This window comes from Perca flavescens, chromosome 21 (assembly GCF_004354835.1).
Source record: "Perca flavescens isolate YP-PL-M2 chromosome 21, PFLA_1.0, whole genome shotgun sequence".
Classification (NCBI taxonomy): domain Eukaryota; kingdom Metazoa; phylum Chordata; class Actinopteri; order Perciformes; family Percidae; genus Perca; species Perca flavescens.
The window spans coordinates 16,991,365-17,005,221 of record NC_041351.1 but is presented as its reverse complement, the minus strand read 5'-3'; the positions used below and the strand labels follow the sequence as shown (position 1 = coordinate 17,005,221).

At 39.9% G+C, this 13,857-nt stretch overlaps 2 protein-coding genes across 3 annotated transcripts; both read left to right on the top strand.

The window, feature by feature from the left end:
• Positions 1 to 2,950: 2,950 nt before the first annotated feature.
• Positions 2,951 to 7,860, top strand: LOC114547980 (retinol dehydrogenase 13). Its single transcript, XM_028567570.1, has 7 exons — positions 2,951 to 3,136; positions 4,477 to 4,595; positions 4,708 to 4,863; positions 4,955 to 5,059; positions 5,156 to 5,368; positions 5,484 to 5,585; positions 7,044 to 7,860. Exons 1-7 carry the CDS (start codon positions 3,072 to 3,074, stop codon positions 7,325 to 7,327), a joined length of 1,044 nt encoding a protein of 347 aa, XP_028423371.1. The 5' UTR covers positions 2,951 to 3,071; the 3' UTR covers positions 7,328 to 7,860.
• Positions 7,861 to 8,657: 797 nt separating this feature from the next.
• On the top strand, positions 8,658 to 13,166 carry decr2 (2,4-dienoyl CoA reductase 2, peroxisomal). Of its 2 annotated transcripts, none has more exons than XM_028568099.1 (10): positions 8,658 to 8,865; positions 9,489 to 9,590; positions 9,746 to 9,814; positions 10,379 to 10,430; positions 10,535 to 10,670; positions 11,016 to 11,140; positions 11,450 to 11,543; positions 11,622 to 11,726; positions 12,390 to 12,578; positions 12,821 to 13,166. In XM_028568099.1, the coding sequence occupies exons 2-10, from the start codon at positions 9,490 to 9,492 to the stop codon at positions 12,853 to 12,855; spliced, it is 906 nt and encodes a 301-aa protein (XP_028423900.1). In that variant the 5' UTR covers positions 8,658 to 8,865; position 9,489; the 3' UTR covers positions 12,856 to 13,166. The 2 variants fall into 2 exon arrangements, with proteins under 2 accessions (XP_028423900.1, XP_028423901.1); XM_028568100.1 differs by having other exon boundaries at positions 12,390 to 12,642.
• The last annotated feature ends 691 nt before the right edge of the window (positions 13,167 to 13,857 follow it).

Sequence of the window (13,857 nt, the reverse complement as noted above, 5' to 3'; positions counted from 1 at the left end):
TCTGATGCTGGAGGCTGAGATGAGGACACAGGCTGGGATCCCTCCTCTGAGCGCCCACCATGTCAACCTGCCAAGCAGCGGGAGGAGGGTGCGTGTTTATCTGTCGCTCCTCCAGTGGTCCGCATGACCCAGTTCAGCACCACACACACAGAGGCGAACTCATTCACTCACATCCACGCAGGGGGCTCAGCAAACCTCTGCTCTCTGCAGCATGCATGGACCAATCCACATGTGCCCACTCTCTCCAAACTCAGCTCTGCGTCTTGCTCTCACTGTCTGCCGGTCAGTCTGCTTTGACTGTCGGTCCGGAGGGACTCTGGGTTTGAGGAGGGGGGTCTCAGATCTTGCTCCTCTGCTGCTCCTACCAGTCAGCTCCCTCATTGTTCACCGTTTCCACCCTCTGGCAAAATAATAATACGCTCACGTGTAACGGGTCCTAGCGCCTGAACGCTCCCATACCCATCCCATCCAACCAACCATCCACCCTCAATGCGCCCGTGTGCTTCTACTTTTGATTCATGCTTTGAAGGAACAAGCTGCTCCACTCTTGCATAATTCAACAGCTTATGGCCTCAAGTCCTTCACGCGGTGACTTTGCCAACTGTCCTTAGGTAAGAACGAGGCAAGACTTTCAATTAATTCAGTGCCCTGGCAGCTCCCCTTTACTGTACATGTTTAACAACAGGCTTCCTGCCAGACATGTTTGCCAAGCAGAACAGATTGGACTGGGAAAACAGCATCGACATAACAGGGATAACCTTAATGAATCATCATCAAAAAACCACTGATCAGATGGGTTTATGACTGGTGCTCATGAAGATCCTTGTTTTGGTGTTATTTCTCTTATCTCGATCGGTCACATAAAAACTTCTTTTTATTGCTATAATGTATTGATTTTATTTTCCTGCATGTACTTTTTCTGCTTTCTCTGTTCTCCCAGAAGAGATGCAGGTCAGACTCAGACTGAGACTGTAAAAGGCCGGTTACACACTGCTTGCGTGGCGAGAGCGTGACGTTTCTGTTGCGTGTCAGCTGCGTGGATTTTTCTGTTTTTACACACCAGAAACGTGTCTGACGCGATGTTTCCCATTGATAAAATGAAATAAAATACCATGTTAAACATAAATATATACTGATTTCATTACATCAAAGACAACGTCGGCAGTATTGACGCAAAATAGGCTACAGAATATTTCGTTTTGTGACAGGTGCAATATTAGGCTAGATAATCGATTGCAGTCCAGGATCAGGACTCAAGACTGAGTCCTAGAAAACGAAATGTATTACAGGGGAATATGATACTCCTGTTTCCTGAAACAAAATAATTTGACCCAGGTGGGTTTTTTTTTGTATCCTTGATGGGGATGTGAGGAGATATTGGATAGCTGCTTCTTCAGCATCTCTTTGAGACATTCAGGTTTCTCATACAATAGTTATTAGGCCAACAGGCAGCGAAGCGAAGAGTTTCCTCTGGGTCATCTTGGGAACAGAGGCGTTTTAAATCACAGGGAAGGTCAAGCACACCGTGAGCTGACAGCAGAGAGCACCGATGGTCAAGCACACCGGGGGACACACACCTCTGAGCTGTGAACAAATAGAGCAGTGCTGCTCCTCCCTCTCCTCCTTTCTCCCTTTTCAGTCACCAGACTCATGTCCTAGTTTTTACTTTTTATGTGTCACCTCAAGTTTTCCACATCTTGTTGCAAAGGGGTGGCCTTGTTTTTCCCCTGTTCTCAAATTTATCTTCATGCAGAGTTAACTTTGTGTCCTAGCTGCCCTACAAAGTGCTGTGTCATAGTGGAGGGACATTTACACAGGGCCTCAAGCTGAAAATGGTCTTTTAAAGTTGGGGATTTAGATGCCTTTTGAAGACCACAATTAGATTCAACCTTTATTTCACCCTGGTCTGTTTTTTTTATTTATATTTATTATTATTATTTTTTTTTACAATTTACAACCATGAAAGTATGCCAGGGCACACCTCAAACATGTCTGAGATTATTTGAGTTATGTTTGTCATAAATGATTTCATCATTAGCAAAAGGGAGAAGGAAGAGTGCCTACATGAGTATGAATATGTTGACAAGCAGTATTACTAAAAACATGTCAATACTACATTGACATCTTAACCCTGTTCCAAACACTCTGGCTTTGTGCAGAAGAGACATTTTCTTTTCACTTAAAAGAACATGTGGGAAAAAAAGGTAAGTAGGCCTATTGAATTGAAAAACAGGCTGCTGCTGCGTACAAAGTTCTACAGCTCCCAGCCCTCACACCTCCAGGCACTGTCTGTCTCATCCCTCTGCCACTTTCACTCTTTCAGTCTCATCTGGCTCCTTAAAGATAGAATGACTTTCTTAGTGCAATCACAACAGCAGAGTCAGTTCGTATAATTTTTTCACAATCCACAATCCAAAAACAGAAAAAGCAATTTATAGTCATATCACCCTCTCCCACTCAATCATATATATAGAAGATTTCGAGTCAGCAGAGAAAGAGAGGACTAGTCCTCTCTTTCTCTGCTGACTCAAAATCTTTGGTGACTCAAAATCTTCCTAGTTTTATTTCCAATATGTGATCACTTAAAGATTAACTTGGTTAAGATTATATTTTTTTCCAGATCATGTTGCACTTAAGTTTTTTTAATCATAAAAAATAACACATACAAACATGTGTATGTATATATAAAGGCCTACATATATATCTCAGAAGTAAAAGCAACCGACCACATTTATTTTAAGGATGTTTTTGAAAGAGTCGGTTCTCTAGATAAAAAAAAACACTCACATTCTTACAGTAGCCTGCTTCTTTTAAAAGTTTTTATTGTTTACAATTCCCACGCAACAATGTTGCAAAACGTCGTTTATTGCTTGTTTTGGTGTACATTTAAATTGGGACTACATTTCCCACAATGCTACTGGGGTTTTTGCTCCTCGCGGTAGATGACGCTAAAAACATGCGCGCGTAACCTTGTGGTACTGTCAGTAGTGTTGTCAAATGAGCTCGAGAAAAATACTGTTGTTAAACCCTTATTTGATGATATATTTTCCGGTCAGCATTATTCGGAAGTCATGAGCAAATATATATTACCATTTTCTGTTTTTGGAACAGTGTTTGGAGCTGCTGTTTTACTGAAGTGAGTAATAATGTGACACTGTATCAACTATATTTTACACTATGTGTCACATTTGCTGCGGAAACGCTGTTAGCGTGAAGTTCAGACTAAATCTTGGACAATGTTGAACGCCCAAATGTGATGTTTAGGTGTTCAAAAGCTTGCTCTCGTTGTACTGGATTAAAGGAATCCTAATTATGTGAAGTTATTAAATAAGTAGTATTTTCTTTACTCCCATAGTGAGGGGACAGCACTAAACTACTACTACAATCCAGTACAACAACCCCACGAAATACAGCCTCTGGCTCAATTATACCTAGATGAATATGTTTCATAAAGGCAGCATTTATAGCAATGTGGTTGTATTGGATTGAGGTTGGGTAAAACCAGCTGTTTGGCCCCAATTCCTCCCCGTATGTGCAGTTTCTACAGTATTCCTATTCTGCAGTCTTTTAGATGTCCCAGAGTTTGCTGTGTGGTAATTTGATTAACACATAAATAATAGGTCTCTTCTCAAGACTTCATGTGTGTGTATGGGTGTGAGTTTGGTGACATGGTAGAAACATACGACCTAACTAATCAGTTCATATTGTGATTTAGTGCTGCATATTCCCAAACAAATGAAATAAAAATTGTATTAAATTAGCACACAAACCAGTTTACACACAGCAAGTCTGGAGTCTTTTTGGGGCCCCTGGAGTTCTGGGGCCATGTTCCAGTTGCCTGCTTTGCCCACTTGGTAATTTAGCCTTATTAAGAAGTTACTTAAGGATAAACAGTAATTTAGACCTATAACAGGAGCTCTCTAACGTGCAGCTAAACATCTTCCTGAATAAATTAATTTGGCTGATTCATGAATTTAGGTTTGAGGGCTGTTAAATTATGTACAGGTAAGGGATAATACCCAATGAGGTGTCCATTATCATGAATTAATAGACGGCGGTGAGGCCAGGACTGTCATCCCTGTTACTAAAGGTTACTCATTTTAGATACAGGCTGATACTACTAATACTAATACTGTAGCCAGTGCATTCATTTAGAACGGTGAACAGAAACGTTTAATGGAACTACTTTGTAGGTGTCCTTTGTCAGGAATTAATGGACACCCTGCAGCCAATCAGAATCGAGTATTCACCCAGACCATGGTATAAAGGTATGATAACCTACAATTGTTTGTGGCACAAGGTCAACAAGATTAAAAAAAAGTCGCGTTCAGGTCCATTCGGAGCCAAGCAAGAGAGACAGATCTAAAAAATGTTTTGCATTAGATTGAGATAAAATCCATGATGCCAAGTTGTTTCGATGCTGAAATAGACGGCATGCTTAAATAAGATGGCGCTGAACTTTAATTCTTCTCATAGGAACCATGTAACCGGAGGCCCTTGTCCCAGTAAGGCTACCATCAAGGGGAAGACTGTGGTTATAACAGGAGCAAACACAGGCATTGGGAAAGAGACTGCCCGGGAACTGGCCAAGAGAGGTTTGGAGAAAATATCACTCTGATTTGGTGCAAAAAGACACAGTAAATAAAATCTTCAGCTGTTATTTTTGCTCTCAACGACACACTCTTTTTCCCATTACGGCATCGTCAGGGGGTCGGATCATTATGGGATGTCGGGACATGGAGAAATGCGAGACAGCAGCAAAGGAAATAAGAGGGAAGACCCTGAATCCTCACGTTTATGCGTGTCAACTCGACCTGGCCTCCGTGAAGTCCATCCGAGAGTTTGCAGAGAGAATCAAACAAGGTAAGGAAACACTTACTTCTCACTCACTCTCAAGTTATGTATTCAGTTATAGAAATACTCAGTATTGAATCTTATATTTATTGTCTTGTAGAGGAGGAGCGTGTGGATGTACTCATAAACAATGCAGGGGTCATGAGATGTCCAGCAGGGAAGACGGAAGATGGCTTCGACATGCAGTTTGGAGTTAACCACTTAGGTACTTAAATGAAGACAGTGGTGTCTGTTTACTAAATTATCTTTACATTTCTAAAGAATTCACTACCTGATTCTTATAGTTTATGTCTTCATCCAGGCCATTTCTTGTTGACAAATCTTCTGCTGGATAAGTTGAAAGAGTCCGCCCCCAGCAGAGTGATCAACCTGGCCTCACTCGCCCACATTGTTGGAAAGATTGACTTTGAGGACTTGAACTGGGAGAAAAAGAAGTTTGATACCAAGCAGGCGTACTGTCAGAGCAAGCTTGCCAATGTTCTGTTCACCAGAGAGCTCGCCAAGCGATTACAAGGCAAGTCTACTGGCTGTTGCGTATGTGGGCATGTGTGGGAGGGAGTACGGCCTATGTTCTTGTATGTAATTGGCCATTGGATATGTATTTTTAAACAATGCCGTGTGTGTAACAGGCACAGGAATCACGGTCAACGCTGTGCATCCAGGCGTTGTTGCCACGGAGCTGGGGAGGCACACTGGTCTGCACCAATCACAGTTCTCCAGCTCTGTGCTCAGTGAGTATCCTGCTTCCTTATTGGATTCTGAATTTAGAGAAATCAAAAAAAGCTTACCTAATGCATATGCACCAATTAGCTTAGTGAATTTTCTGTTCTTATCTTCTTGGGCTGTATAAATAAACATAAACTGACCGCATTTCTGTAATGAAAAGTTTCCTGGCCACAAAATTAACTTTTAAAACTCTGAAAACAGAACTGAACCAAACATAATTACATCTGAAGAACAATCACTTTAGCTTTCTGACTATGCTTTTTGATTTAAGTGTATCTTCTTGGTTTTTTAAGCAGTGGTGGAGGAAGTATTCCCATCCTTTACTTGAGTAAAAGTGGCAATACCACTGTTATGGATATAGGGTTCTAACTGGAGCCACAAACCACCAGGAAACAGAGATTGCCATTAATAGTCCATTTTATTTTCCATAAAATGATTTAAGTCCTTTATTGCATGTATGATGATTGCCGTGGTTCTAAATAAAGAAGATGCGGAAATACTACATTAGCCACTTTGAAAATGGTGCTTACATAACAAAAGTATCAAAAGTAAAAGTACTTAATGGAGAAAAATTACCCCTGTGAATATTATATATTTTATATGAACGATGCATGAGTAAGAAACATTTTACTGTTGTAGTTGGTTGAGGTTTTTAACTATGTCATATACTGTTGTTATTGTAGTTTCATCTATAACAATATACCTTTGTATGTTAAATCTTAATGTGTAAATTTGATGTAGCTGTCAAAAATGTAAGTAAAAAGTACAATATTTCCCTCTGAACTGTAGTTCAAGTATACAGCGGCATTAAATTAAAACATTTTGGTAAACATTCTGCAATCAGGTTTGCTTCATAAATTCAAAGGTTTTTGCTTTTTTTGCAACCAGTACAAGAGCATGTAATACTTATACTAAAGTTAAAACAAAACTCTCCCAAGTCACTGTTACAAGGTTTTCCCTGCACAGCTACGATGTTCTTCATCATCACCCCAACCAACCCTTAGAAAATTTTTATTACAGTTCAAATAAAACCTGTGAATTATGAAATCAAAGTACACCAGTGCTACCAATGTTGTCGCTGATACACCTGCTCGTTAACTCATTCTGGCTGTCCGTGAACGTACATGTTTTTTTTTTTTTTTTTAATTTTGTTCTGCAATGAGTATTTTTTTTAATTACATGCACTCAGAGGTAATAAAAATCCTCCACTGTGGGGAGAACTGCATTTGTTATTGAGATCAGTGAAGAAGATAATAAAAATCCACAATGCAACGTGGGCCATATTCAGATATGAACAAATGTAATTGGTGCAACAACATGAATCCAGTGAGTACTTGACATCGGCCAATTTATTTAATAAAGTATTCTGGTAGGATCTGAAAGATAGTTAAAACATGGTATGCCTGCTGAGATTAAACCAGCAAACCTGTGGTGCCCCCTCCTCCCCCCCACCCCTCCTACAGGTCCCTTTTTCTCCCTGTTGGTGAAGAGCCCAGAGCTGGGGGCCCAGCCTAGCGTCTACCTGGCAGTGTCCGAGGAGATGGAGGGGGTGACGGGAAGGTACTATGATGTGATGACAGAAAAGGAACCGGCGCCCCTGGCCCTGGATGAGGAGGCAGCTCGCAGGCTGTGGGAGGTCAGCAGCAGGCTGGTGGGTCTGGAGGAAGAAGGACAATCTGGCAAGTCAAACCCAGCAACAGAAGTCCAGAGCAAAGCTGCACAGACAGTCCCAGTGCCGAGGCACTGACAAAGCCCAGGACCAGCTGTCAGTGCCTGCTCTGGCCTCTGCACCAGCAGGGGATAATGGACCTTTATGGCTTGAGCTGTGCCAGGCTCATTGGAACAATTAACTGTCTGAGTCTGTGAGTCTTGTTGTCTGTATTAAGGCAGTCTTTTGTACATGCCTTTATGTTCCTGCATCAGGATATTTTCTTTAAAAAGTTTAACAAGCAGCCTTTGACAATGGACTATTTTTTCTCTCTCTGTACAGTAATTACAGAAGCTGGAATTCTTATCCATATTTACTGTAAGTTCACATGGAGAGTACTGGAAATGGGTTTTAGTGTTGTAGATTCAAGCAGAAAATGCTGACAGATAGCGCCATCTGGCTGCTAGCATCAAAATACCGACTTGTAGTTTACCCTTTTTTATTTGTTTGATTTGTGTCAATATTGCATGATAATTCAGTGCAGATTTCATTAGACTGCAATGCAATCAGTCAGAACTTACAACTACCCATACATCACAATGAAATTAATAAAAGCAGACAATGCAAATCTATTTTCATAATGAACTGGAATGATTGTAATACTATATTGTACTAGATTAATGAAAGCTAATAGTTAGAAAGTAAAAAAAAACAACAACATTCAAAACATAATGAAAAAAGGTCAGGACACGTTAGGTCTTTTTGAAGTTAAGTCACTGTAAAAACTTTGTATAAAATCCAATTACAATTTATTCTAATGTTCACTTTTAAGCGCACTTCTGCTTTTGCTCTTGTTTACTCTTGCCTCTTGATAAACAAATCAAGTTACAAGAGCACTCACTTCTGATCCTCAGACCTCTGAGCACAAATAAGAATATCCATCCCAAAAGTAATTGAGGGATCCATTGCATAGAGCTTTTTTCAACAGTAAATCCCAGAGTAGGCTACAGATCAATAAGGGCCACTTTCTGCACTAATGCACACTGATGAGCATCAGCCCTGGAACTCTAAACCCCGAAATCTATCTAGGGATCGTTTATTTCGGGGTTGGTTTACCAGTGGAGACCCTTGCTGGTGCCATCCTAGATGATGTAGATGAGCAACAGAATCACTGGGTTCTCCTTTTGCTCTCCAGATTGTCAAAGACCTTACAGTCCCTAGGGCATGATGCTGTGTATAGTTTCCCTTTCTGGCATGAATCAAATAAATCCTGACCTCTAAAATCTAGTGCTCATAGTATTTTTCCTTGCTTGAATCCTGCCTGATTTGAAACTCCTTAATATAATTACATTTTCTCTATTAAACAAATGAGAATACGTTTGGACAGTGAGATATTTGTGCTCTTGAACACACCCCGACCGGACTTCATTGCCCATAATGCATCGTCAAAGAACGACGAAAAAGTCCAATGTACAAAAGTTCCTACTGAAAAGAAAACACCAAATGGGTGATGAATAAATGTAAAGGTGGCTCGTCAGTTAACGTTAAGTGCTTCGTGTGAAGTTCGTGCTTCACCAAAAAGGAGTTGGACGGTTCTTCTCTCAGCGCTACAAAACTAGCTTGTTTTTCCTCAGAAGGTAACGTTAATATACGACAGCAGTCAGCTAACGTAACTTGCCAACTGAACTTCACTGCGCAGTCTGTGGTACACTAACTAGCTAGCTGTAGAAAGCAGAATACTTATAATATGTACAGGGATAGACAAGATAACAGAAACACCCTACGGTATGTGTTCATGCCTGTAAAGAGTGTCAGTTAAGCTTTGAGGTGTAGTGTTGTGAAACGACTTTCTACCTTCATGAGCTCTGTAAAATAACTGTCTTGACATTGCATTGCGACATCAGTTAGAGCTGCTGCCACTGTAACTGATTTATTTTGAAATTCTGTAGTGTGTCACGGATTGAAAATCATGACAGCATCACAGTAATGCTTCAGAATGAAAGAGTAAAAATAGGAGTTTTACAAACAATGACTGAAATACAATACAAACTACCTTTGTAGTTAGTATAGAGGAACTTTGGTTAAAGTTCTGACAATCCTGACAAAAACGTATGTTATTAGCTTCACCAACTGCAGCAGAGGGCTATTTTAATGTAAGGTATTTCTGTTATTTTGTGCAACACCTGCAGTGTCATTTACTACATCGTGATCATGGTAATGCCAGTGTGCTAGCATCTAATTAACATGCATTATTTATCAGTATGGCAGAGCCACAAAGAAAAGGAGAGCTGCTGCCAGAAGATGTTGGCACAGATGACTGCTTGACTTCGTACACACACATCTACAGTCCAGATTTACTAAAGTAGGCATGAAAACGTGCTTTTAAATGTATTTCCCAGTTCCTGGTGTGATCTTATTGCTTTAATGCATTCACACAGTAAATACATCTTATTGACATGCTTTTCACTTTAATAACTTCATGAAGTGATCTTTGGGGGTTTGCACTTTATTTTTCAGAGATCAGGTTGCTTTTATCACAGGAGGTGGATCTGGAATTGGATTCAGGATAGCTGAAATCTTAATGAGGTGAGAGGATTACCTGCTTGTTTCTCCATAACATGCCCAGATCTTGCAAATATATCAGACTATATTTAGTCAAATTTCACTCCTTTTATTCACAGATATTGGTGCATGTATAGATAGTATAAGAGCATTGTGTCATTACCGTTACTCTAAAACAGTAAAATGTGGGAGAGAGATAATACATTGGTGTACTTTAAACCTTCTGGTTGTGTTATCTGACAATCAGACTCTCATAATTTTGCTTGTGTGACAAAGTTGAAATAGTTCAATAATTTACTGATGTACCAGAAATAATTGATCTTTTATCAAAATCAGCGGGACACCTTGTAACTGAATCTGTTGCTGCTCTCTCATTTTGTGTGCCTGCGGCCTTTTATCACATTTCTGACCTTGCACTCACTGTCTCCTGTCCCTCACCCTCTATCCTACCTGTTTCGTCATAAGTTAATCATTCCGTCTTTCTTTCAGCATTATTTATGCAAGCATTACATATTCATGTTCTAATCAACACAATACAGCATGTGCTCCTAGTATTGTTATTGTGTTATTTTCTTTCTTTTCTTTCAGGCATGGCTGTGACACAGTGATTGCGAGCAGGAACTTGGACAAGCTCAAAGAGGTGATTGCTCTTACATAATTTCCACAACCGTAAATCATATATCTCACACCATAATTAAATGTTAATGTACTGGCCTCATGTAATTTGATTGTGTGTCTCACTAGGCATCTAAAAAGCTGTCTGCAGCGTCAGGACGACGCTGCCTCCCTTTGTGTTTAGATGTGAGGAAGCCTGAGAGCATCGCAGCTGCTGTGGATGAGACGCTTAAAGAGTTGGGCCGCATAGACATCCTCATTAACAGTATGGGACCTCTTAGAAATTAGACTAAATTTATGTTTGCGTGATAATGATTATTGATTTTGTGTTTGGAGCTGTGCTGCACACATTCCCACACACTCCTCGTCATTACGCAATGCATCCTGCCAACATAGGTGCAAAATACATTTTAGGTTTCTGTAGGGTGAACACATGCAAATGTACTTTACACAAAGGTCCATTGTGAAAGGTTTTGGTTTAACACATTTTCTGATGCTGTAGCTATCTTTATTTTCTAACTTTGCACCTCAGTACATGTACCACATAATTAATGCATTTATCCGTAGCTTTATTGGCTTTGGTTAAAGTCACGGTTGCTGTTGTTTACAGATGCTGCTGGAAACTTCCTCTGCCCGGCTACCTCACTCTCCTTCAATGCCTTCAAGACCGTAATGGAGATAGACACTATGGGTACATTCAACACCAGCAAGGTGGTTTATGAGAAGTGGTTCCAGGTACAATACATTCTCTGTCTGTGTGATACAATATGTCTCAATTCCAAGTTAAGGAACTATAAGTAAGTTATCATAGCACTGAAATAACGATAATACCATATCTACAGGAACACAACTGGGTTATTGATCAATCATTTTTAAAATAAGATTCACTCCCTGCAATTCACTTTGGTCACCAAAAGAGGACGGCAAAGATCAGAGATGACTGAATACCTTGTCTCTAAATGGGGTTTAAACTACTGCCTCCGTGCAGATTTGATTATTAACCCATCAAATTGATTTTAAGTCTCCCATCATTTTTGTGTGCAGGATCATGGTGGCAACATAGTCAACATCTCTGCAACACTTGGATACAGGGGGCAGGCCCTCCAGGTGCATGCTGGCTCTGCTAAGGCTGCAAATGGTAAGAACGTTTTTGCTGTTATGTAATGATATCAAAATTAGAATCGGATTACTCAGTGTTGCCTCTCCTGTCCCCCAGATGCCATGACCAAGCACCTGGCTGTGGAGTGGGGGCCCAGTGGGGTGAGAGTTAATACTGTGGCTCCAGGTCCTGTCTCTGGAACAGAGGGCTTCCGCAGACTGGGTAAAGTCTTAATCTAAAGATATGTTAGTTAACTGGCACTCAATGCAAACTTGACCAAAGTGGAGAAAACAGACAATTGAAATGTATGAAAAAATAATTGAAACAATTACCACTTTTCTATAATTAATAGGATTAAATAGAGCTGGGCAATATATCGATATTATATTGATATCGTGATATGAGACTCAATATCGTCTTAGATTTTGGATATCGTAATATCATGATATGGCATAAGTGTTGTCTTTTCCTGGTTTTAAAGGCTGCATTACAGTAAAGTTATGTCATTTTCTGAACTTACCAGACTGTTCTAGCTGTTCTATTATTTGCCTTTACCCACTTAGTCATTATGTCCACATTACTGATGATTATTTATCTAAAATCTAAGTGTGGAGATATTTTGTGAAAGCACCAATAGTCAACACTACAATATCGTTGCGGTATCGATATCGAGGTATTTGGTCAAAAATAATATATTGATTTTCTCCATATCGCCCAGCCCTAGGATTAAATAACATACAGATATAACCCATCCTAAGGACATATTTGGAACATGGCAGATGGTGCTATGGGGTTCAGCCAAAAAAACATTGGGAACCACAGATGTACGGTATAACAGTGGAAGTATCTGAGCATGTTTTTTTTCTCTTTCTTTTAATGCCTCAGGTGGTCCCAGAGGGGAGGCTGCTGGTGCATTCCAGTCCATTCCTTTACAGCGAGCAGGCAACAAAACAGAGATGGCCCACTGCACTCTTTTCTTGGCCAGCCCGGCCTCCTCCTTCGTGACTGGAGCCATCCTGGTGGCGGACGGCGGAGCGTGGCTGACATCAGCCAACGACGTCTCCATGCTGTTGGGTATAGCCTCCTCTAAATCCGCTAAACTCTGAACAGGGGCTCTTCTGTCCTCCTCCTGACCCAGGTGTGTAGGAGGAGGTGCAGCTTGAGGTCCATGTGGACAGACATTATGACTGAGAATGGGATTGTGCTGTGCATTGTGTCATCTCTATTTTAGCGTTGTAAAGTTTAAAATATTGTTTTAATGACAGGAATATATTATTATCCACATTAATCCTTTTATCTCTCTTATTTTCTTTCAGGTTACTGGTCATCTGATAAGAAAAGAGACAAGTAAATCCTGAAAACAAAAGAGTAATTTAGGGGCCAACTGTGCTGATATGATTATTATTATCTCACCCACTGTTGCTGTAAGAGTGGGTTGCTAAGTGGTTGGAGGAGTTGAACACTAACCTACTTATTACTGTATTATATGTGTTTACAATCTTAGTAATGGATTAAATGATATAACAATTCAGAGTTTTCACCCATTACAGTGCTGTGTATTGTCATCATGCATTTCATGTATAGTAATGTTTATCACATGCCATTTAATGTGATTTTTCAGTACCTCTCATTTATAAATAAAACATTTATAATTTCCATTAACTATGACTGTTTGCATTTACCATTGCAAGTCATGTATTTTTGCCAATGTCTCTGTGTTGCCCTCTGGGTGTTGTTTGACTGGCACACGGATGCATTTGCCTTGATCACTGAAGCTTGGATTGTACCTGTAGGAAGGAGCAGATGGTTTTTTAATTCAATTAAATCAGTGGTTTGCTACCTACCAAGTTGATTAAAGAAAAATACGACGATAGTATTATTACACAGAAATATTAGACTTTTCTAAATATTCCAATTTGTTACCTTCTTTTGTTGTGAAATATGACATATATATATATATATATATATATATATATATATATATGTAGATTATAATCTGTGCTAATTGATACAACACAGAGTTTGGGATCCATTGGATTAGGTGAGGAAAATACAGCAACTGCAAATCGGAAGAAAAATAAATACCTCCGTAAATCAGAAGGGGGCGCCAAAACACTACAATTGAAACCATTTAACAATTACTATTTTACTGTCCACTTGAGTTCTCCAACTATTTAATATTGGTTTAAATGTGATTCTATTTCAACTGTTGAGTCGTTAGTGAAACAGTTCTTCAATTGGTAGACCTGATAATTTCACAGACAAACATCTACCCTGCCGAAGTGTCTTTGAGCAGGACACCCCAATCCCTGTCAGCTGAAATCTTCTCTAGCTGACCCTGAACTTTAAAATC